Source organism: Oculina patagonica, chromosome 2 (assembly GCF_052425735.1).
Source record: "Oculina patagonica isolate OP01 chromosome 2, crgOcupat, whole genome shotgun sequence".
Classification (NCBI taxonomy): domain Eukaryota; kingdom Metazoa; phylum Cnidaria; class Anthozoa; order Scleractinia; family Oculinidae; genus Oculina; species Oculina patagonica.
This window is the reverse complement of record NC_135759.1, coordinates 20,795,086-20,817,975: the sequence shown is the minus strand read 5'-3', so window position 1 is coordinate 20,817,975 and position 22,890 is coordinate 20,795,086. Positions and strand designations below refer to the sequence as shown.

The window sequence follows — 22,890 nt, the reverse complement described above, 5'->3', positions numbered from 1 at the left end:
GTGATAATTGAGTTTAAGCAAGAAAAATAAAGTGTAGAGAATCATCTCATTCAGGGATTCTTGGTGGGTTTTATTTTCGTGATTCTCGAGGCGATACAGCTAACAAACCTTTTTTCATTTCCACCCAGTTGAGTCTTACTGACGAGCAATTTCCGGTCGACGAGGAGCTGGGACGAGGAAGTCTCACAACGTCGGTCTCAGATCTCGCCACTGAAGCCAGACACATTGCGCAGGTCAGTACAAGTGTGTGTGCTACTGTAACCATTTCCTTTCAAGATGTGGCTTTACATACAGAGGTTGTGGATTTAAGCCACGCAAGCTGTTAAGGAGTAGCTTCCTATGTGTCTGTACCCTGCTGTACGTTTCATGACTTTACCTTAGCGGGTATTTGATAAAGTTTGTATATTATTCAGGATTAAAAGACCGGTCACACAGTGCAACGTCGTATGCAATGCTACTTGCAATGCCAAAATGCACTTTATGTCCATGCCTTCCCCGCGAGAAGCCTTCTAACGCCTGTGCACAGGCCATGTCCACTTCTGTGTCCATTATTAGCAGCATTGCACGCAATGGCGTTGCTCAACTATCAGCATTTTCTGCGCATTGATCATCCAATCCCTATTAAAGCCTTACACAATAACTGAACTCTTTTTGGCACTTCATCGTTTACTGTTACAGTTTTCCGTTCGAAAACTCAATTTCTTGCATTTTATTTTAATTGTCCGCTGCTGGCAGAGGTTTTGTTATTCTTTTGACAACCTCATATTGAAATTTTTTTGCTTGTTCTTTTCAACAGAGTTTGTTGAATCATTATGTACGGATGCAAGGTCTGACCATCTCCCAGGTATGTGTTAGATGTAACTTGTTTAAACACACTTTGATGCCTTAGATTAAAATTGCTAACGTTTTCGAGTGTTTGCCCTTAAGCAGTGCACGTCTATTGCTGCACAGTGCCGTATGTGCCCTCTCCTGCAGGGTTTATATGGTCTAATTGCATACATTATAATTCCGCTTATATTGTCCCCCCGGTTATAGGCCCATCTACCTGTAGACAAGAAATACTTCCGAATATACCCCCCTGGATATAGACCCTCCCATTTATAAGCCCACACAAAACCGCTTACGAAGTTTTATAAGCGCAGGGCTTATAAGCGGAATTTTACGGTATCCGGTTAAGTAAAGGGTATTCGTCCAGCAAAGTTTCACTTGGTTTGTTATGTTCCTCCACTCAGATGATCCGTAAGAGCGTGGAAACACGTGACTGGCTCAACACCATTGAACCTCGCAATGTCCGCGCCGTAATGAAGCGAATCGTTGAAGACGTGACAGCCATTGATACACAAGTTGGTCAGTTGTACGAGGAGGGAGTACGCAAAGCTCACAGCTCAGGTTTGTGAGCAAAACTGATTGTCTGCTGTTAGCGAAGGACATGTATTTAGTCGGAGGAACAAGTGTAGGTTTTCCAGTGGCAAATCTCCTTGGAAGCTCTCGAAGAATTTCCGATTTTTTTAGGCAATTGAAAACTAGCGGGCCAGTATGGCGCAGCCAGGATTATAAAGTCTTCACAACCAGTATATACTAGCTAAGAGTAGGATTCTGTGTTTTTCTGTTTCAGACTCCAGTAAGTTTACGTATACATATCCATCCAAACCAAGCCGGAACCAGTGGAGTTATACTGCCAGGTAAGTCGGAAAATGAACGATCTTTGTTTTTCCAAAGACGTACTTTTTTCATGGCCTTCTTGATATGAGAATGTCTGGCGTGACATGGGAAAGATCACGCAATGATCAAAAACAAATCACGCCATCTCATCACGCAATTTTTCTCTCTCATGCGCGGAGAGATTGCGCAACGAGCCAAATTTACGGCTATACAGAGTCGCTACTTAGGAACGCCAATGTTGCCTATCCCTAGACCAGTGCTGTGTTCATCTCTTGATGTGACGCGTACTTATCTCTAGTGTTGTGTGAAAGGCGAAAAGGTTTCCAACGTTTACTCGGAATTGTAGCTAATTTTCCTTACTTAGTGCCGTCCTTTTCTTTAATGTTCTGAGAATTTGATGTGCATCATATAATGATTCAGTCATATACTTTATTAGTCAAGAAATACCTCCCAATTAATGATTTTCTACATTCTCCTCACCTGTCTGTTTGACAATGTATTATATATCGTAAAGAGAAACTAGGTATTGATAACTCGCTGAATTAACCATCTGATCCCTTGTGCTTTTTCCCATCAGCACGGCGTTTGATTCTAGTCTACTAAGCAACATTCAGAAGTTGTTCTCGGAAAGAATTGAGATCTTCAGCTCAGTGGAATTTTCCAAGGTGTCCATGTTAACGGGGATTGTCAAAATAGGATTAAAGGTATGCCAGATATGGGAACATACAAAGATTAACACAAATCCTGGTTTCTTAGATAACCAGGGGTTTGATTAAAAACGATTTTTTTTTACCGCCAACCGCTAACGTAAACTAACAGTTTGACATAGTCAACGCATAAAGGGGAAAATGAAAAAAAAATCGTTTAAATACCGCTTTGACTACATTGTAGTGTTGTTTTTACTTTGGTTTTACGAGCAAAACACAGATTCCTTTTGTTTTTAATAGTTCTTTGTATTTAATGAAGAGGTCTTTGTTTTTTTCTAGACTCTCCTAGAGTGTGTACGACTTCGGACGTTTGGAAAATACGGTTTACAACAGATCCAAGTGGACACACACTACCTACAGATGTACTTATGGAGATTCGTTTCAGATGAGAAGTAAGGAAGCTTTTCCTTTCACACTAACTAGTTGGGTTAGCATTGTTTTGATCCAATAAGCGTCTCGTATCCAACGGAATGGTCTAAGCCATCGAGTCTTTTCGGAATGTAGTGACTCAATACGCCGGAACCCGACTCTGATTTGGGTAGCACTATCGCAGGCTATCCCTATTCTCAACAATTCTCCTGGGTGGAGAGAGGCACTATTAAAGTATAAAAGTGTCTTGCCCAAGAACACAACGTAGACCCTGGCCACGATATACGGAGTACAGCACACATATACGGAGTACAGCCATGGCGCCTCCCACTCAGGGTGCCTATCTGACCCCCCAAAATTTTGTTGCTTGTTTCGTTAATTGTCATCTATTTTTCTCCCAAGTTTGGTTCACTTTATGTTGGAAGAGGTCGTCAATAGTACTGTCAACAGATGCCTGTCACCAGAACTAATGGAACCCAGTGTAAGTACAGATAAATGTTCACTTGATTTTGTGACTTTTGTGTCATTCCATCACGAGGCATATGCAGAAATCTATTTCCTTTAACTGTTCCACGCCCCTCCTTAGGACCTTCGCGATATTGTAGTGGTTACGGTGTAATAGCGATACGGAATTGTTAACCAATCAAAGCAGAGAGTTATGACAAAATAAGGAAATGTTCTGCAGGATAAAATATGGCTGGTCGTCTTTGAACAGGGTTTCTCATTTATGTCACGTTAGCTTTGTGATGACCATCCAATGTATTGAATAGGTCTTAGGGCCTGATTACATGGCGAATTTCAGCCCCGTTTTCCGGGCTGAGATTTCAGCTCGGCTTCCAGAAGAAAACTTCTTAAAAAGACATTTCCGATTACATGAAGATAGTTTCATCCCGGGCCGAATTACAGCCCGGGCTGAAAGTTCCAGCCCGGTTTTGAAAACGGGCTGGAAATCTCAGCCCGGGCAAACGGGCTGAAAAACCTTATGTTATCGCGTTTTCAATTTCAGCCCGGGCTGAAAGTGAGCTTACGGATGCGCAGTGGTGGTTTTCAACGAAAGAAAATGGCGGCCACAGTTTTAAAAGTGTTCAACCCGGGCTGAAATTCGCCATGTATTAGCAACAAAATTCCAGCCCGGCAGCCAGGGGCTAAATTCGCCATGTAATCAGTTAGAGAATGATTTTCGTCAGCTTTGTTTTATATTTGGCATTCGCCACTTCCTCACTAAATTGTTACGAAAAATAAGAGGGAAGGGAGAAATTGACTACTGCTACTGTTACTTTACCGAGCATTAAAATTGCCCCTGGCTCCTTGTTCACTGTCGTTGGTTATTGGCTGAAAACGTGAGTAGAATAGTGATCTTCGTTATTTAACTTTACAGGTCATTGAAGTGATCTGCGAAAGAGGCTGAGAAGACAGGGACAGGATGAATGAAAATGCTGGCGTTTATTAAATTAAAACTTGCGTCAATGGAACAATGAGAAGAATGTGTTCGTACGCGTTTGAAGTTACCAAGACTGTGTCACACAGGGGTAGACAAGAAATTTGGATAACGATCCACTTTCACAAAAATAAGCAGTTTTTGTTTTGTTTCGGCGGGTCTGCAGGTGTCAAAACATCGCCTGGCCCACCAAAACATTCTAAAAGGAATGTGAATAGCCCCTTTATTTTAAGCAATTCGGTTGTCAAACTGCCATGTTCGATCTTGGAGTGGCCATCTTGAGTTTGATTCGCCACTATACAGTCAACTCTCTCTAAGACGGAAACCGTCGAAACCGGCTCCAGCTCGGTCTTAGAGAGGTGTCCATCTTAAAGGGAGTATAGTTAAAGTAAAATGACTGAAAAACGGTAGGGACGGGTCCAACACCAGGTGTCCGTCTTACAGAGGTGTCCACCTTATGGAGGTGTGCGTTAAGAGAGAGTTAAGGTCGCGGGGGATACCAAATGCATGAATAAATTCATGAAGGGAAATTTTGCTTGACCTGCATCTTTAAAAAACGCTTATTTCTCAGCTGTTATGGGTGCGATTAAGCTCAAATTTTACAGAGACATAAAGAAATGACGAAAGATTGTGAATGTCATCTTTAATTTGAAAGATTGCATTTAACGGCGATGTTATAGCCTCGTTAGTGCCAAATTGGGAAAAACATGCTTTTGTGGCAGAGTTTGCGGAGTAGGAGACAGCACACTGTGTTCTTGTCAAAAGCTAATCAGTCAATACCTCAAGAGTGTCATAACAGAAGCGGATTTTTTAATTTAAAGTTTGCCAGCAAGTTATGGTGGTTTAAGTGCGCAAATTTGAATTTAATGTCTTCTACCTCTTTCTAAAAGCGCTCTTTTAAAATTCCGCCTTTGTTATGACACACTACAGTATTCATAGTTTACCTATCTGCAGTGGCAAGTAATGAAGTTCTGTATCCGCGCTGTATTCTCTGCCACAAAATTGTCGGAAAAGTCCAAACTTTGAGATTTCCGAAGATGTCCCGACCTAAATACGATCATTTTGCCAAGGAGAGATGTAATTATGGTAATTATATTCCACGCTTTTATGGTGAGAACAATGCGTTTTGAAAAAGGGCACGATTGTTTATGACAAATATTTTGTGATTACTCTGAGCTGCAGAAATATTCAAATTTAAATGAAAATAAGCTCACACATATGGGGAAGCCGGTTGTGGCACTAATTGTGAAAACTCGCTCGGACTCGCCTGGCTCGCCTGGCTCGCCAGCCTCGCCTCGCTACTTTTCACAATTAGTGTCCACAACCGGCTTCCCCATATGTGTTGGGGTCGCAAGAGGCCTTTTTTAACCCTTACACACCAAGGTTTTTAAAAAAGATGTTTAATATACATTTTACGCACAAAATACAGAGCGGTCATTGGTGTGCTAGGAAGAAATTTCAATTGAACAAATATTTTTTCTTAGTATATGCAAAAGATGGCCGCCGCAAGATACTCGTCAGAAGCTTTGCAAGCAATGATGGAAGAAAACCTTCGTGAATTTCAAAGAAACCCGCAAAGAAATTTGTCTTTTTCACTCGCCCACACCGATTTTAACGAATGGCTTAGAGTATGGAAAATGGACATACCCGAAACTGACACAAACAACAAAGATCTTTACATTTTTGCAAGAAAAAACAAGAAAAAGTTTTATGATCTTTTAGTAAGCGAAATTGATGACTTAAAAAGCTTAAAAACAAGCTTTGGACTTGAAGTAAAATTTTCGATAAAAAGAAACAGAGTAACGCAACACATGCACCACTATTTTAGAGAAAGAGAACCGCAAATTTTTACAAAAGACAACAAAGACCAAATAAAGCCAGAGTTTGACAAATTTATTGAAAAAGCAAAGGGAGAAATTGAGGCTTGGTCAGAGAGAGGCTCGGGGTGGGTTATTGAAAGAATAGAAACGGCGTACATTAATGTTGCGCGTTACCAGCCGTTGCGAGGTGGAACTTATTTGCCTTTGCCCCCAAAATTGGCAAACAAGAAAGCAGTTATTAACGTGCAAAACAGGGATAACCAATGTTTGAAATGGGCTTTGAGAGCTGCATTATTTCCGCCAAGAGATGGGAAAAATCCGCAAAGAACAAGTAGATACCCAGTTGACGACGGAATTAACTACAATGGAATCGATTTTCCAACGCCAGTAAAACAAATTGACAAGCTTGAGGCGCAAAACAGCAACCTTGCGATAAACGTGTTTGGCTGGGAAGACGACCGTGTGATTCCGCTCAGAATAAGCAAAAAAGAAAAAGGCATTCCCCGTATTTGTCTTATGTTGATTGAGTCAGGATTAATCCAGCACTACTGTTTTATAAAAAGAGTAAGCGCTTTGTTACATGATCAAAATAAACATCAACATAAAAATCACTTTTGCATGTTGTGCTTGACATGTTTCACAAGAGCAGACTTGCTCGAAAACCACGAAAAATATTGCAATGGAGTTAACGGCAGGCCAACAAGAATAGAAATGCCGGAAGAGGGGAAAAACACCCTTTATTTTAAAAACTATCAAAAACAAATGAAAGCGCCTTTTGTAATTTACGCCGACTTTGAGGCATTGTTAATAAAGATGCAAGGATGTAAACGCGAAACGCCCGAGGACCGCCAGAAGAGAAAAGATCTTGGTGAAGATCTGGAAGACTTAGAGCCAAAAAGCTACACAGAAAAGACAGAACAGCACGAGGCGTGCGGATTTGCTTACACAGTTGTAAGGAGTGACGGTAAACACGAAAAACCCGTGGTTTACAGAGGCGAAAACGCAGTTGAAGTGTTCCTAAAAAGGCTTTTAATCGAAGAGGAAAAAATAAGGAATGAATTGTCAACGCCAAAACCGCTAAAGATGAAATGGGAAGACTGGGTAAACTTAAAAAACGCCAAAAACTGCCACATTTGTGAAAAACCGTTGAAAAAACAAAACTTTTTGGACTCGTTACCGGTATGGATGGGAAATAATGAGGAGCTTAATTACTTTGGGCAGCTACACAAAAATTGTTTTTACAAAAAGTAAAAAACAGCGCAAAGCCTGGATACCGAGTATCACTATGAGCTAAAAAAGTTGGAAAAAGAAACACACAAAATAGCCGCAAAAAACCAAAAAAATTGTTTAGCTTGCCACAAGCCGCTTATTCACCCTAACTACAGGGATGTAGTAAAGGACCACTGTCACATAACAGGAAAGTTCCGAGGAGCCGCGCACAACGAGTGCAACTTGAAGTTGAGAATAAAACCAAAAACTGACCAAATAGCAGTTGTATTTCACAACTTGAGGGGCTATGATGCTCACCATTTAATGCAGAAAATGTCAAAAATTTCAAAAGAGTCAAAGAAAGAGGTAAAGTGTGTCGCAAACAACATGGAAAAATACATCACATTTTCACTTGGGGGTTTAAGGTTTATTGACAGCTTGAACTTTCTAAAAGGAAAGCTTGAAAAACTTGTAGGGGCGGTACCGAAGGAGTTATTAAATATAACAAAGGATTTTTCGGGATCTGAAGAAAGCGAAGAATGTTTTGAACTTCTTTGCAAAAAGGGAATCTATCCTTACGAATACATGGACTCATGGAAAAGATTTAAAGAAACAAGTTTGCCAGAAAAAGAAAAGTTTTACAGCAAACTCTCTGACGAGCACATAACAGATGAAGATTATGCGCACGCGCAAAAAGTGTGGAAAACCTTTGGCTGCCGAAATCTTGGGGACTACCACAATTTGTATGTACAAACAGACGTGACTCTATTAGCCGACGTTTTTGAAAACTTTCGAAAAAACAGTCTTGAGAAGTACGAGTTGGATCCCGCCCATTATTACACGTTGCCAGGCCTTTCTTGGGACGCACTTGAAAAAGACAGGAGTAGAGCTTGAGTTACTCACAGACTATGAAATGCATCTCTTTATCGAAAGGGGAATAAGGGGCGGGATTTCGATGGTAAGCAAGAGATACGCAAAGGCTAACAACCCATATGTTGAGGGATTTGACCCGAGTCAGCCAAAAAAATACATAACTTACCTTGATGCGAATAACCTTTACGGATGGGCAATGAGCAAGCCGCTTCCGAAAAGTGGTTTCAGATGGAGAAAGGTTATGCCAACAGAAAAAGAAATAATGACAAAAAAAGAGTTTGCAAAATCTGGATGGATTTTAGAGGTGGACTTAGAATATCCGAAAGAGCTGCATATTGCCCACACCAGTTATCCATTGGCGCCAGAGAAAAAGAAAATAAACAAAGAAATGTTTTCACCTTACCAAAAGAAAATAATAAAAAATCTTGGCTTGAACCCGCCAAACACTAAAAAGCTTGTTTTAACTCTTGAAAACAAAAGCAATTATGTCTTGCATTACCGAAACTTGCAGTTTTATTTAAAACAGGGAATGAAACTCAAAAAAGTGCACAGGGTCTTAGAGTTTGAACAGGAATGCTGGATGGAACCCTACATCCGGATGAACACAGAATTTAGAAAAAAAGCAAAGAACGACTGTGAAAAGAACTTACCCAAGGATATGAACAACTCGGTTTTTGGAAAAACAATGGAAAACTTGAGAAATCGTGTAGACATAAGAATAGCGCGAAGCGACGAAACAAATAAAATAAGGAAATTAGTTGCAAACCCATTGTATTCAAGGCATGTAATGTTTTCAAACGACCTAGTTGGAATAGACATGAGAAAAAGTAAGCTTTTTCTTAATAAACCGGTTTACACAGGCATGACTATCCTTGACGTAAGCAAGCTATGCATGTATGACTTCTTTTACAACCATCTGAAAAAAAAATATGGAGAGCGTTGCGAGCTTTTATACACAGACACAGACAGCCTTTTGCTTGAGATAGAAACAGAAGACGTTTACGCGGACATGGCCGAAGACATTGACAAGTACGACACATGCGACTACCCAAAAGGTGTTGGGAAAAATGAAAGACGAATGCGCAGGAAAACTAATTTCAGAGTGTGTTTGTTTGAGGCCAAAAATGTATTCAATACTGACAGAAGACAAAAAAAATATAAAAAAGGCAAAGGGAGTAAAAGAGTGTGTGACACAAGAGAAGATAGATCATGAAGACTACAAAGATACACTTTTTCAAAACAAGGAAAGCTTTCACGAAATGCACATGCTAAGGAGCTATGCCCACGAGATGCATTCTATAGTGGTAAACAAAAAATCGCTTTCGCCATTTGACTCAAAGCGATGGATAGAGGAAGATGGGATAAACACTTTGGCATATGGGCACTATCGGATGGGTGCGGAGCACGAGAGCGAAGCTCTTGCAGAGAAGGGGCAAAAAAAAGAGCCCACCGCCTCATAAAAGGGGGTGAAAAAACTAACTAGCCGCCAAGCAAAGGTCTCTCTAGAGTGCTTTAATAAATAAAAAGCCACTCAGGAGTGAACAATAAAAGAAGTAGCAACGCCGGCTGCAACGCCAGAAACTCCCATAAAAAATGTTCGTATTTTTGTTGCAGGGGGCTGGGGCCCCGACATAAACAGAACGTTTATAGCTTTTCTGAGCCCAAGGGGCTCAAGCACTAAGTGCTTGGTGGTAACTGTGTATTTGGAGGAATAATAAGCAATTCTTCACGCACAAAGCCGCGCTTTGGACCATCGTGCAAGTAATAAAGCACTGGCTGATCAGGTTTAGTAACAGACCTTTCAATGCTGTAGACTTTTAATGACCAAATCGGATCTGTAGCCCTTTTTACGCCGCCTTCCAGCTCGCCAGGTTGGTAGAGATAGCGCACATTAACGAGAGAGGGGAGTTTTTTTTCTTTCAAGCCAACAGGTCTTGTATATTTTGAGGACGGCTTGGACGAAACAGCCTTTTCTTTGATTGCAGCAGCAGGTTTTTTTCCAGTAAGACTGGTAACTTCGTTGTTCAGAGCGGTAACAACTTCTGGAAGCCTTTTTACCCACGCTGTCGACCGCTGGCCAGATGGCAGGTTCATCTCGACACCGTACTGATAACCAAACAGGCGCTTTGCCAGTGTTTGATTAAAACGTTCAACAATGGCTTGATCTCTGTGAATGTTAACACGCCCGCGTCTAATATAGGTTTTGTGATTTTCCATTTCTTTAGTAACAGCTCCCATGAATTCGCGACCAGGGTCAACTTGCAGCATCTGTGGCCATTTTAGTGCACTTCGCCTGTAAATTGTCTGAAAACCTTTTGCAACCTCAGTTGAATCTTTGGAGGTCAAAGGCTCGGCCTCTTTGAAACGGCTGGCAACGTCAACAACAGTCAGCGCGTATTTGTAAACTTTTCGCCCTCTCGGCAGTTTGTCGTGTGGCAGAAAAATAAGGTCCGCCTGGTGGACCGCGTTAGGGGTAGAAACATCGAATTTTGGGCGAGGAACGTATCGTGGTGCCGGAAGGTAGATCTGCCAAAGGGCCTGCTTAACTAGCCACTTTTTTGCGGCATCTTCGGAAACCTTGGCAGCCTCGGCTAATTTTTTTATCGCTGCAATTCCCTTCCAGTAGCCCTGGGGGCTATAGTAGACTTTCGAGATCTTTGCATCCATGCGTATACAAGAAAAAAAAGAAACGTTTAAAGAAACCGAAAGGCAGCGTACCCAAGAGCAAGAGCGCCTGCGCCAACAAACATCAGTTCACCTTGTTTCTGCTGCTCGCTTGGCTGATAAAAATCAGAGAACTTGGGTTCTTTCGGAGGAATCATTTGTTTGTCAGGATGTGCCTGGTTGTAGAGTTTGAAAGCGTAGTCTGTGTTTGTGAAGTTCTGTTTGGCCTGCTCTTTTATTTCCGCGTTGGTTTGTATCCAGTCGAGGAGCTTGGTGCGGTCGCGAGAGTATTTCGCGTAAGCTGCCTGGTAAGCCTCGAGAGCTTTGTCGTGTCTTTCTTTTTCTTTCAAAGCGGCGTCATCTCCGCCACCCAAAGCTCGAGCAAGATAGTTGCCGCCAATGAAAGCAGCAGCGTTCAAGATAGCTCCGCCAGCCATAATCGCTACGCTTGCCATTGTGTGTTTTTGTTCTTATATTATGATATTTTTTTTTAATTGGTGGGGAGAATTTTCTGGTCCTCGAGATACTGTTTAAGTGCAACGCTGCCAGCCATGACGGCTGTGAACTTTACATAGTTCATAAAACTGCTGCTTGGGTCGGATGTGAAGTTTTCTTTCACACCTTTTTTGGCAGCCCAGCCGATTCCGGCGGCGAGACCTGTAATGGTGGCGGCATCCATGAGCGTTTTCACGAGCTTGTTGTCGGACATGACAGTTCAGTATAAAATAATAAAAAAGTATTCAATTGAAAATTTTTTTTCATGCAGCGCCGGCTGCAACTTTTTTTGTGCTTTCGATACCTGCGTTGTACCCTTCATTATAGACTCGTTGGCGCTCGCGCGCTTCTTCTTGTTGGTTGTCCTCTTCATATTCCTCAACTCCACTTGATGTTTCAATAAAATCATCTCTTAAAGAGCCTATAACAAAACATAATACACTAATAGAAATCGACGTAGCACCGATTTTAAAAAATAAAGATGAAAATTCATCAAAAGTTCGCGGTAGCTTCATCGTTATAATAAAGAAAAAAAAAGCTTTAATTGGTAAAGTTAGCCAGTAACACAAAAAATTACTTGCTTAAAAACTTTAGTTGGTCAAACACATCATGCCACATGGAATTAAAGATTTTTTCCATTTCAGCACACATCAAACTTTTTGCTTCTTCAATCTTCTCTTTTCTTTTTTCTTCATTTTCTATTTTTTCATACTCTTTTTCAAGTTTTATTAAATCCTCATACTGCCTGTTTAAACTTTCCACAGTTTTTTCATCAATAGCAATAAAATTTTTTAATTCTTCTGGTTTCAGCTGGTTAAAAAAGGCTTTTGTCTCTTCAAAAGCAGCTATTGCTCGTGCCTCATCTTCTTCGAAGCATTTTTCAAAGCATTTGGCACAGTGACTCAACAAAACAAAGCTTCCAAAATCCATTGGGTCAGACATAGTGTATATCTTCGTGTCGGTCATCGTGTTTTGTATACTTTAAAAAATCGAATGTTTAAATGAAAATTATTTAATAATTTTTTTAATCCATCGGACGGATTCCTCTTTTTGAGCCATTTTGGTTTGTTGGTTGCGGAATTCTAGAGCCCGTTTGGCGCGTGTCTGAAGAACGCGTTGCAACCCTTCCAATACTTTCTGCTGTAACTTGTGTGTCATCAGTTATAAGAGTTGGCGGAGCTTTAAATGTTGGACTTCTTTTTTCGTTTATAAAGGCTTTTATGTCTTCGCGTTTCACATAAGTTGTAACGATTGCAACGCCGATACCAAGCAAAGATATCCATTGATTTGTGGTGAGACCGCTTGATTGCGGCTGAGCCTCGGGCGGAGCTGGTTCCGTTACGGCCGGTGGTGTTACATTTCGCTTTGCAGCCGCAGATTTCTTTTCCTTTTCTTTTGCAATTATTGCAGCAGCCTCGACAGCAGCTTTTTTCTGTGCTTCACGAGCCTGTTTTGTTTTTTCAGCTGCAAGCTTGCCAGCAGCCACTCGCTTTGGATTTTTGGCAGGCTTTGTTGCTGGAGTTGTTGAAGTGACAGGAGAAGAGGTAGAAACAGGAGTTTCCAATTCACGTTGTTCGAGCTCGGCCATTATATTTATGAAAAAATAATATTTAAATAGAAATTTGCTCAGCAAGATCTTTTGCTAAGCAATTTCTAAGCATTGCTCATTAATTATTCAGTATTTTCTTAGCTTTGTTTAGGAAGTCTTGTGAGTATTACTCAGTAAAGGTGCCTTCGGAGCTTTTTTCCGTGGCGCCCTGCCGCTCAGAGGCGATTTCATCAAGATCTGACTGTTTTTTTGATGAACTTGCTGAGTCGTAATCAATATATTTTGCTGTTATCAAAGCAGCAGAAGCAGGAGCAAGAAGCTTGCCGTAATTGAAAGACAAACTGCCGACAAGATTGGAAAGCTCGCTGTTTATAATGTAGTCATTTTTAAGCTCTTTTTGTAAAGCTTCAATATTTTTCATGGGCACAAACAGACTTGCTAATTTTGTTAAAAGAGTTAGCGCGCTGTCAATAAGATTTTCCGTTGTCTTGGTGCCAACGTATGCCTCATATCTCTTGAAGTACTTTTCAACTTCTTTATCTGTCAAGCGCTTCACCTGCTCGTGTGTCAGCTGCACACCGATTGCTTCTTTGGACTTGCCTGTTGAAACAAGAATTGCAAGCTTCTCGCGTAAAGCAGGAATGTTTGGTCCTTGCATAGCCGCTTGAATTAAGCTGGTGTCCATTGCGCTTTCTGTACTTTCTGGTTCAGATCCAAGCAGTTCCATTACGGAAGCTAATGCTAATTCTTGTTCACATGCAGCATCGGGTGAGGTTGTTGCGAACGGGTCAGCCATTTATTACTCTAAAAAATATGTTCAATAAAAAAATTTTGTGCCGTAAGGGTGGCGATGAGAAATGACAAGATGCGAAAACTTATTTTTTTTTAGCTTTAAAATGATTTCTTTGTAATCCTCATTGGCAAGTTCGCCAGCGTAATCCTCAAAGATTGCCTTCGTGGTCTTGGCAGAGGGGGTGTAAAAGAAAACGATTGCCGCAACATTTTCGCGGAATGAGGATGTTATGCTTGTCAATTTTTGAGTTAACACCCATACGCTCAAACCTGCGTGGCGAGCAGAGAAAGCAAGATTCACCAACTCCCCTGTTCTTCCTTTTACATCTTTCGAAGCAGCACAGTCGTCGAGGATGATAAGCGTGTTCGTTCCCTCAAAAAGAAATCTTGAAAGCCTTAACAAAGATTCAACCTCGTGCTGCTCGCAAATTAAAACAAAAAATCGAAGATCTTCCTCAGCAAAGCGATAATAAGTCTTGTTGTGCGCGAACGTCGGGCAGATGAGCACGATGTAGTCAAACTTGCCTCGGAAAGGGCCACAAAGCTGATTGACCACGTATCTTGTTTTTCCTGAGTTCGTTGGTCCCACAATGAGGGCGTTGAAGGGTATATTGGCAGGATCCATCTTCGTTCGTATATTATAAAAGCACAGATTCTAACTGCCTGCCAATTATATTCATTTGGGCGTCGCTGATTACGTAAATGTGGCAGTTCAAATTACCTGAGCCGCTTGCTTTCCTCTCTAGCTCAAGCTGGACACCGTCCTTTGTGTTCACAAGGCGCGTGCCGCTTCCGTGCATCGAGTGGTCAGCCATGGAACGCAGATCAATAAGAAGGCCAAACTTGTCTTCTGTGTAAAACTTTTGCAGAGTCATGTGCTGCGTTTTATTTTTTTCTTTCATGTAGAATCTTTTAACTTCTCCCCAAATGTCCATTCCTTCGATGCCGTTGTTGTACAGCATGTTTGGCGAGCCGTTGACAGTGATGCTTACTTTTGTAAGGTCCGGGTTAATGTACTTTTCCGAGCTCCTTGCACCTTTGTTATATTGCTCAATAAATAGGAGCAAGATACCTTTCATGGACCTCCTCTGCGGGTTGACCCTTAGATTCAGACGTGTGTCGGAGCCTTTTGCAAAAGTCGTCACTTTATCACGCTGGATGTGGTCGTAAGCGAACTCTTTGCCGCCCGAATAAGCGCTGAACGCTTCATCTGCAATTTCCTTGCTTCTTATCATCTCGTACTCCAGCTGGATGTTTGTCAACTTGTATTTTAGTTTTGTTGTATCTGAGCCTCTGACCACATGTTCGGCTGCCGCGAGCTTCAGTTCGAACACAAGATCGTTGTATAGTGCCTGAGGATAAAATGCCCCATGGTCAGTTAAAATCTGGTGATCCAGTCGGATTCGGTATTTATTACCATAGAGCTCATTTAGCTTTTTTTCTGCATCCACACCTGAAGTTTTCTTATCGCCAGCATTTGAGCGAATTTTGTTGAGGTCCTCGCTCTGAATGCCCTCTGGCACCCTGTCGTCGCGCTCCTCCTGCGAAAGGAAAAAATCCTCAAATATTTTGTAGATGTCATAGCCCACCGTGTCCTGCACGACGGTGCCTTCGTACTTTACAACAAACTTGTCGACCAGAGCTCGGCTGACGTTGTCAACCAGAAAGTTGTTGGCATGGCCTCCGCTCAAGTCGATGTTGAAGCGCAGCGCCAGCGAGCCAGGCACAATGACCTCATTTTCGTTCAGCTTGGGCACTGAAACATACAACGTTTCCTCTGGATTGGCTTCTGTGCGGTCAAAAGTGATTCGTTTTACCGCGCGCTCGGCTTTCAGTGCGCCGAGTATTTTCTCTGTGCGTCCCGGTCGAAGGTTTTCTTGAACAGCAGCCATCTCTCGATTGGTTTTATTGTTAAATTGAAAAGTTTAATTTGAAAATATATATAAATTACGTGATGGCGGAAGGTGGTGGTGAGTTTGGATACAAGGACACTGATTTGGACCAAGATCTTGACCACAACAGTGATAACGATGATGAAGAGGAACAAGAGGTCGACACAACCCGACCATTTCAGCCCGGGGAGGCATCCACACCCTACCATGGGGGTGAACAACATGAAATGCAAACGATGCAGCACGAACAGAGCGGGCTGCCAGACACATCCTACGTTGAAACACCTTTGTTGGGAAGCTTTATTAATCAAGATGACAAACCGGCAATGATTGACAGAGCTAAAGATTTTATCAAAAGAAAATTCCCCAAAGTGAACTTCGCAAAAATAGGCCCAATCGGTTTCAGCAAAAAGCCTGGCAATGATACAACAATCGTTTCATTTGGTGCAAAAGGTGGTGAGACAGAAATTTTAAAAAAAGATGGTAGTGGTCTTCTCAAAAAATTCACAGACAAGTTTAAAGCCTCCCTTGGGCCAGAAGCAGAATCTCTGATTGCTCAAGACAATGAAGAAATAAGAGAAAGGAGACAAATATTAAGAGAAGCTGAAAGTAAACTACAACAGGCAGAAACAATTGCCATGCAGAAAGAAAAAGTCACCCAAGAAGTAGAAGATCTCAGAATAGGAATCGAGCGAACTCAAGCCAAGATTGATCAACTTGGGTCAAATGTTGAAAATGAATCAGAATTGCGCAGACTTAAGCAACTGAAAAAAAATCTTGAAAAGGATTTTGAAAACGCAAAAAAAGAAGTTGCTGCTCTTGAAAAACAAGCTAAGCAAAAGGCAAAAGAAAAAACACGAGTCGACCAACTAAGGGCAGGCCTCGCTGCCAAAGAGAGCGAAAGAAACACTTTGCAAGAAAGGCTCAACGACACAAGAGCGTTGGATGATCTAAAAGAAAAAGAAGCCGAGCTGAAGCAACAAAACGAGAAAGATCAAGCTGTTATAGAGGATGAGAATGCATCCCCCACTAACAAACAAGCTGCGGAAGAAAGAGTTGCAGAAAGAACCGAGGAGCTCGGGCGTTTGCAAACGCAGATTGCAGAAAGAGAAAGGGCGCTTCCACTTCGTGAGAGGATCAAAGAGATCTTCAAAAAATATGGCGTGACAGTAACAGCAATACTTCTTGCTGCTGGTGTCACGATTGGTTCTGTAATTGGTGCCATTACAAACTCTTTGAAGGCCACCGGCAAAGCGTTGGGAAAAGGCCTAAGTGATATTGGCTCAAAGGTAGCATCAGCTCTGCCTGGTCTCATTGGCTCGATTGCGAAATTTCTTTTCAAAACCGCTGGTCAAGTAATTGGATTTCTTGCAGAGCACACCTGGCTGCTTATCCTTGCTGTGGTTGCTTTTCTTGTTGAAAAATACATCAAAAAGAGACGTTAACGCATAAGGGTGTAGAGCAAAGCTGCTGCTCCAACCGCGCCAACAGCGACAGTTGCTTTGTTTATTTCGTGTGAATCATTGGCTACGGCCTTCGTAGGTTTAGCGCTTTGCGCGTTGCTAGCTTGTGTTTCAGCAGCGCTTGCTGCAGGTGCCTGATTTTTTTTTGCTGTGGCGCTCTTGTGTATAGGATTTGAAGGGTGGCTGTTTGGTGGGTTGATTTTTGATTTTCCTCCCGCCATCAGTTTAAGAGCTGCTTTTTTTGTAGCTTTATTAACCTCATCATTCACTCCTAATTTCATCCCAACAACAGCCTGCTTAAGCTGGTTATTGTAGCCAACAACGCTTTCTGTGTTTATCACCATTCGAGCGGGCATAAGCCAGGCACCTGGGCAGACTGCAAGGTTAAGCCGAACCTTAGCCTGGTCGATGGCGAGTTGGTATCTTTGGACCGACTTTGCCAGATCAGGTTGCCTTATAGCGTCTTCAACCAACACGAGGAACTCACTTTGCGCTTCCTTTGCACGGCCGCCTGTTCCAAGTATGCTACTTCGAACGTTGACCTGCGAACCCAGAATACAGTAGACAAAAGCCTCTATCGACTGGTTTACTCTCGACAAACCTGCCTGAGTAAGCCCTTCAGTGCCGTTAGGACAAAACCAGTCTGCCTGTGCATATGCAGCGTCGTCTGGCTCGATGTATTGAATCAAGTTACCTTTGCTTGCAGTTCCACCTTCATCCGAAAATTTATCGTAATCGGGGTATTTTGCTCCAGTTTTGTTTGGTCCAATGTTAGTAAACCAGATATAAACGTTACCAAGTCCGTGGTTTGCGCCTGTTGTGAAACGGAAATCGCTTGACGGGTCGACACCGAACTCAGCGCATATTCTTTTGTAAGAAGCCACGTCGTACTTGTTGTCAAACTGGCTAAACGTTGGGTCGCCAGGCAAGGCGCTTACGCTCTGAATCCCCCCCATCTGAAACAATATTCGCCTTATCGTGAAATAAACGTGAAAAAGGTAAAAATTTCGCACAATCGGTGGCAAGCTAAGAGATGAGTGTTCTTCATCGAAAATTTCTCGGCTTACCCCACTGCCTGTTGTCGCACACCAAACAGCAAAGTTAAGTTGCTGAGGCCAGTAGCCCATATTTTGGCTAGCAAGCCACCTTTTTGACTCTTTTCCTGATGTATGCTTCAGTTTTGTTTTTTGAAAAATCTCTCTTAATTTCGTTGTGAAATATTGGTCTGGTGTGACGTAGATGTTTATTTGGCTGTTAAATATTTTTTTCAAACTCGGTGCGGCTTCGTGAAATCCAACCGCGGGAATTGGCAAAGATGAGCCTTTTGCGCCGCTTGGTGACAGCTGTTGTGGAAAACCGCCTGAAATTTGTTTCACCCCCAGTGCTTTTTTCATCTCTGGGCTCCAATATTTGCTGTCAGAGCCAAAAACATTTATCAAATGGCCTTGCCCTGCCTTGTAATAAATGTCTGCCGTTGCTGTGTGGTTGTACGCGAACTCAACCTGTGCAACAAATTTTGTTCGGTCAGCGTTTGGATATTTTGCAAGAAAAGGTTTCCATGCACTGTCTTTTGCCGCTTCAGAAATTTTAGTTGCTTCTGGGGTTTTCATCCACTTCATAAAATCTCTTTCTTTGGAATCAAGAAAAGTTAATTGAGAAATGTCATCAGCTCTCGGAATAGGCGGAGCCATTTTATATTAAAGATTTATTTTTCAAAAGATAATTATAAAGATGGTTGTGCTCACTGTCACCACAACAGAAAATCCTCATACTGTGAATTTCGATTATCCTATTCCAAAACCGAGCCACATCCGGCTCCTGTCATCTCATATACCTACTTGGTTCAATCTAAAAGAAGATGGAACAATCCTTGTAAAAGATGTAAAAGATACAAAAGAAAATACGGTAACTGTTCCCTTTGCAGCTGATTATTACACACTCGAAATGTTGGTGAGCTTATTTAAAAAGAAATTGGCTGAACATGATATTGAAACGACCACAGATGTTAGTACACCGCTTGTAATTAAAAATGAAAAGAATAAAAAAATAATTCTCAATAAAAGTATGTCTAATTTACTACTTGGGAACGATAATGTGGGGCATTTGGGAACTATAACTTATATAAAAAGATTAAATTCTCCCACAACTTATTTCATTCATTGCGATTTAGTTGACAGAGAACAGAATCTCTTTAATGGTAAACCATCTTCTGTTTTAGCTTGTTTCGACATCCGTGGAAAGTCTTACGAAAACATAAATTACAAAAGTGAACAGCCCAATGTCTTGCGTGACGTTATGGCTGATGCACAAGTGACATCTCTGACTCTTTCGATTAGAGATGAGAATGGGAATCCATTCGATTTTAACGGCTCAAATCTTACATATGAGTTGGAATTGAATTAAATTAAATACAAAAATAACTTTTATGTATACGAGACCATGTCATCTGCTAATGTTCTCCCGAGTGCCCCTGCTTATGGTGATCGCGAAGAAACACAACTTTATCCAAGCCTCCCAACAAATGCCGAGAATTTTCGGCTGACTGAAATAAGTAAAATTGAAAAAGAAATATCCGCTGAAGCTGAGCATTACAGGCTTGTGTTAAAAAAATATAAAAAAGTCCGGAAAGTTATTCACTATTCCGTGGTCTGTCTTGGCGCCGTGACGGCAGCTCTGTCTTCTGGAGCTGTTGCGACTTCACTTACTGGTGTTGGAATTGTTATCGGCGCGCCTGTTGCAGCAGTAGCAGCTGTATCTGGCGCAGCTTCCACTGGCCTGTCAGTTATCAACAAAAAGCTTGAACGTAAAGTTAATAAGCACTCAAGAATCCTCGCTCTGGCTGTTGCAAAACATGACTCGATAAACAGCTCTGTCTCACAAGCTCTGAATGATAATCTTGTTTCTGACAAAGAGTTTCAACTGATCTTACGAGAAATGCAGAAATATCGTCAACTTCAAGAGACTTTACGTTCAAGCTTTGCACACAAACAAATTCACAGCCGGATATCGAAAAAATACGACAAGAGATCATGAAAGCAGAAAGACAAAAAATGAAAAAAAAACTTCTCGAAAGCACCACCGACATTTCGAAATAAAATTTCAGTCCAATAGAACATTTTTTCATTTAATGAAAGAATGATTGTCTGCGCTCATCTTGTTGTTTACTTTGTGATGGAAGCATTGTCGTTCGAGTTGCAAAAAAATGTTCGAGACATAACCCGCGATGTTGTTAATTGCCTGAACGAGGCAAAATAAAAGGTTACAGCGCACTTAAAGTGACTTTCAGCCGAGTCGAAAGGATTAAATCTGAGTGTGCAAAAAATACAATTAAGTTGAAGCGAACAGCGAGAAATTGCGTGACCCACAGCGGCATGCAAATTTTTTTTGTGTTTGCGTGCGTGGGCGTACAAAGTCGGGGTATTACCCGAATGATATTTTTAGACTTTTGTAAGTTGTTTTCATTCCTGTGTGCTTAAAATCTGAGTTCTAAGCACTCAGGAATGTAAAATCTATTGTTTTACACGTGCACAACTATTGTTCTTTTGATCTAATGCACGTGACGGCCAATTGTGAGTCATTGTCACTAAAAATAGCTTAATGATGTCATTTTCTTTACTCTGTATATAAATCAAGCTAACACCTGGATATAATAAAGAATGACGAGCCAAACGCCAACAGAACGTGTTTTACTTCACAATCCTCGAGTTTATCAATTTTTGGAAGAAGTGGCAACACAAACAGTTACTCCACAAGAGAAACGACAGATAGAATACCAAAGAATCTGTATTGCAAGAAAAAAAAAAGCCTGAAAAAGATCAACAACATCGAGGCAGCAATACGCGGAAAACTTAATTTATGCACTCACCGGAGCGTGCAAGTTTTGTTTAACTTGTTAAAACGTTTGCGACAACACTGCTGTCTAATTTTTTTAATTTTTCAATCAGCTCGTCTGTCAAAAAGATTGTTATTTGTTTTTCATTTTCTTTAGTTTTTTTGTATGTTGTAAACGCTTTTCCACGAGATCTTTTCAAGTTTTTCTTTACATTCAAGTTAATTTCTCCAGTTCTCCCTCTTTCCATCTTCGTTTACTCAATAAGAGCATTTGTTCAATTGGAATTGTTTCTGGCACAGCAATTAAAGGTTGGTTGTAATTTAATACAATGGCGCCATACAACGATTGGTACACTGTCGGGTCCGGCGAATCTGCTTCAGGAAGTTAGGAATGTGAAAGCCACTCACATTTTCCTCCTTTTTTTACCATTTCCACGCCTGCTTTCCCGATTTTTTTGTTAGTTTTAACCATGCTTTGGTTAACGATTTCAGCTTTCTCTCCCTTAAGTTTTCTGGTATTTTTTCCAGATTGTAGACCAAGTCGTATACTTCTGCTTGCCTTGAAAAGAATTTTGTGTAATCCTTGAGGGGGGTCTGTATCCAGTTTTTGGGAAGCGTGAGTGTTATTGAAATAAATTCTTTCTTTTTTATGGTTTCACTTTTGCCAAATACTTCTGGCCTTTTTACTTTTAACCCCACTTGGCAATCAAAATAATCTTTTAGGCCGACATCAAACTTGTTTTGATTTGCTTTGTTTTGGTTTTTTTTTTTTCTTGTTTTGCAATAAAATTGGACGATGTTAAAAACATGTTCATAATTAGTTCTACTGTTTTTATACTATTCCGTATGTCACGTAGTGTAATTTCTCGTTTTTCCCTTATTTCGGCGTTTTCTTCGCCTGTTTCTTTGTAAAACTTTCTTGTTCTTGGGCATCTTGGTAACGGCTGTCCTTGGTAAAGTGTGAATCTCTCTCTGGGTGGCTCCTCTCGCTCTCTCTCTCGCTCCATTTACCTAGTGGTGCTATTTGTTCAATTGAAATTTCTTCCTAGCACACCAATGACCGCTCTATATTTTGTGCGTAAAATGTATATTAAACATCTTTTTTAAAAAACTTGGTGTGTAAGGGTTAAAAAAGGCCTCTTGCGACCCCAACACATATGGGGAAGCCGGTTGTGGACACTAATTGTGAAAAGTAGCGAGGCGAGGCTGGCGAGCCAGGCGAGCCAGGCGAGTCCGAGCGAGTTTTCACAATTAGTGCCACAACCGGCTTCCCCATATGTGTAGCTCAAAGACTTCCTACAATCTATATAAACGTATATCGCTAAGTGTTGTTTTAAATTGGTTAAAATATCAAAGAAACAGGGATGTTTTACAAATCACACGCACGCGCCCATTTTTTTGTCCAGTCATAAATATCTCGTAAAGTTGTCGATGTCAATCGTTGCACCTCGTGCATACGCTTTAAATAAATGCATAATGATGAGCCTAAGGTGTCCCCCGCGACCTTAACTGTATCAAGATGGCGGTATCACAAAATTTAAGAGGGAATGTTCACAGACAAAAAAGAAAAGAGAGCTTATTTGAATGAAAAATTGGGCCATGGTATTAGCTGTGGTGAGACCGACGTGTTAGATATTGAAAGAACCTTGGAAGGATCAATCAGAAAAATGGTTGTATCCACCACGGGTTAATAATAAAATTTAAAATATAAATTTAAAAGAACGGGTAATAAAACAATTATTTTAAGAACTGTCGAGTCGCCTTTTACTTTTCGTATAACGTTTGTTAGATGAGTCCGCCATTTAAACAGAGAATGAATTACCGTGGATTTTGCCGATGTACTGTCTGAACTGTTGTTTCATTTGGGTGCACAAACGTGAAACTCCTTCCCAATTGTGTCATCGTCCCGATTGTGACTTGGTGTTGGAGCTGTTACGAGCTAAGTTCAGTTGTTGTCGCCTTTGCTTGGGTTTTTGTCGGTGATTTTCTTTTGTCCTGTTCATATTATAATAATATAAAATAAATCAAACCGTTAATGGTACCAAACAAGTGACGGACAAGTAACACCCTTTAGGGTAAAAAATACAACCTTGAACCAAAAACTCTTTGTAGACAGTATAATGTAC

At 41.2% G+C, this 22,890-nt stretch overlaps 1 protein-coding gene across 2 annotated transcripts in view; it reads left to right on the top strand.

Annotated features, from left to right (window-relative positions):
- Nucleotides 1-22,513, top strand: part of LOC144643449 (vacuolar protein sorting-associated protein 51 homolog) — a 30,874-nt gene extending 8,361 nt beyond the window's left edge. For both annotated transcript variants that reach the window (XM_078502705.1, XM_078502704.1), the window contains exons 17-25: nt 129-233; nt 797-844; nt 1,233-1,389; nt 1,616-1,682; nt 2,240-2,366; nt 2,649-2,761; nt 3,141-3,219; nt 4,117-4,641; nt 22,255-22,513. In XM_078502705.1, the coding sequence (XP_078358831.1) occupies nt 129-233; nt 797-844; nt 1,233-1,389; nt 1,616-1,682; nt 2,240-2,366; nt 2,649-2,761; nt 3,141-3,219; nt 4,117-4,146 (726 nt within the window). In that variant the 3' untranslated portion in view covers nt 4,147-4,641; nt 22,255-22,513. The remainder of the gene's footprint in view (nt 1-128; nt 234-796; nt 845-1,232; nt 1,390-1,615; nt 1,683-2,239; nt 2,367-2,648; nt 2,762-3,140; nt 3,220-4,116; nt 4,642-22,254) is intronic.
- The last annotated feature ends 377 nt before the right edge of the window (nt 22,514-22,890 follow it).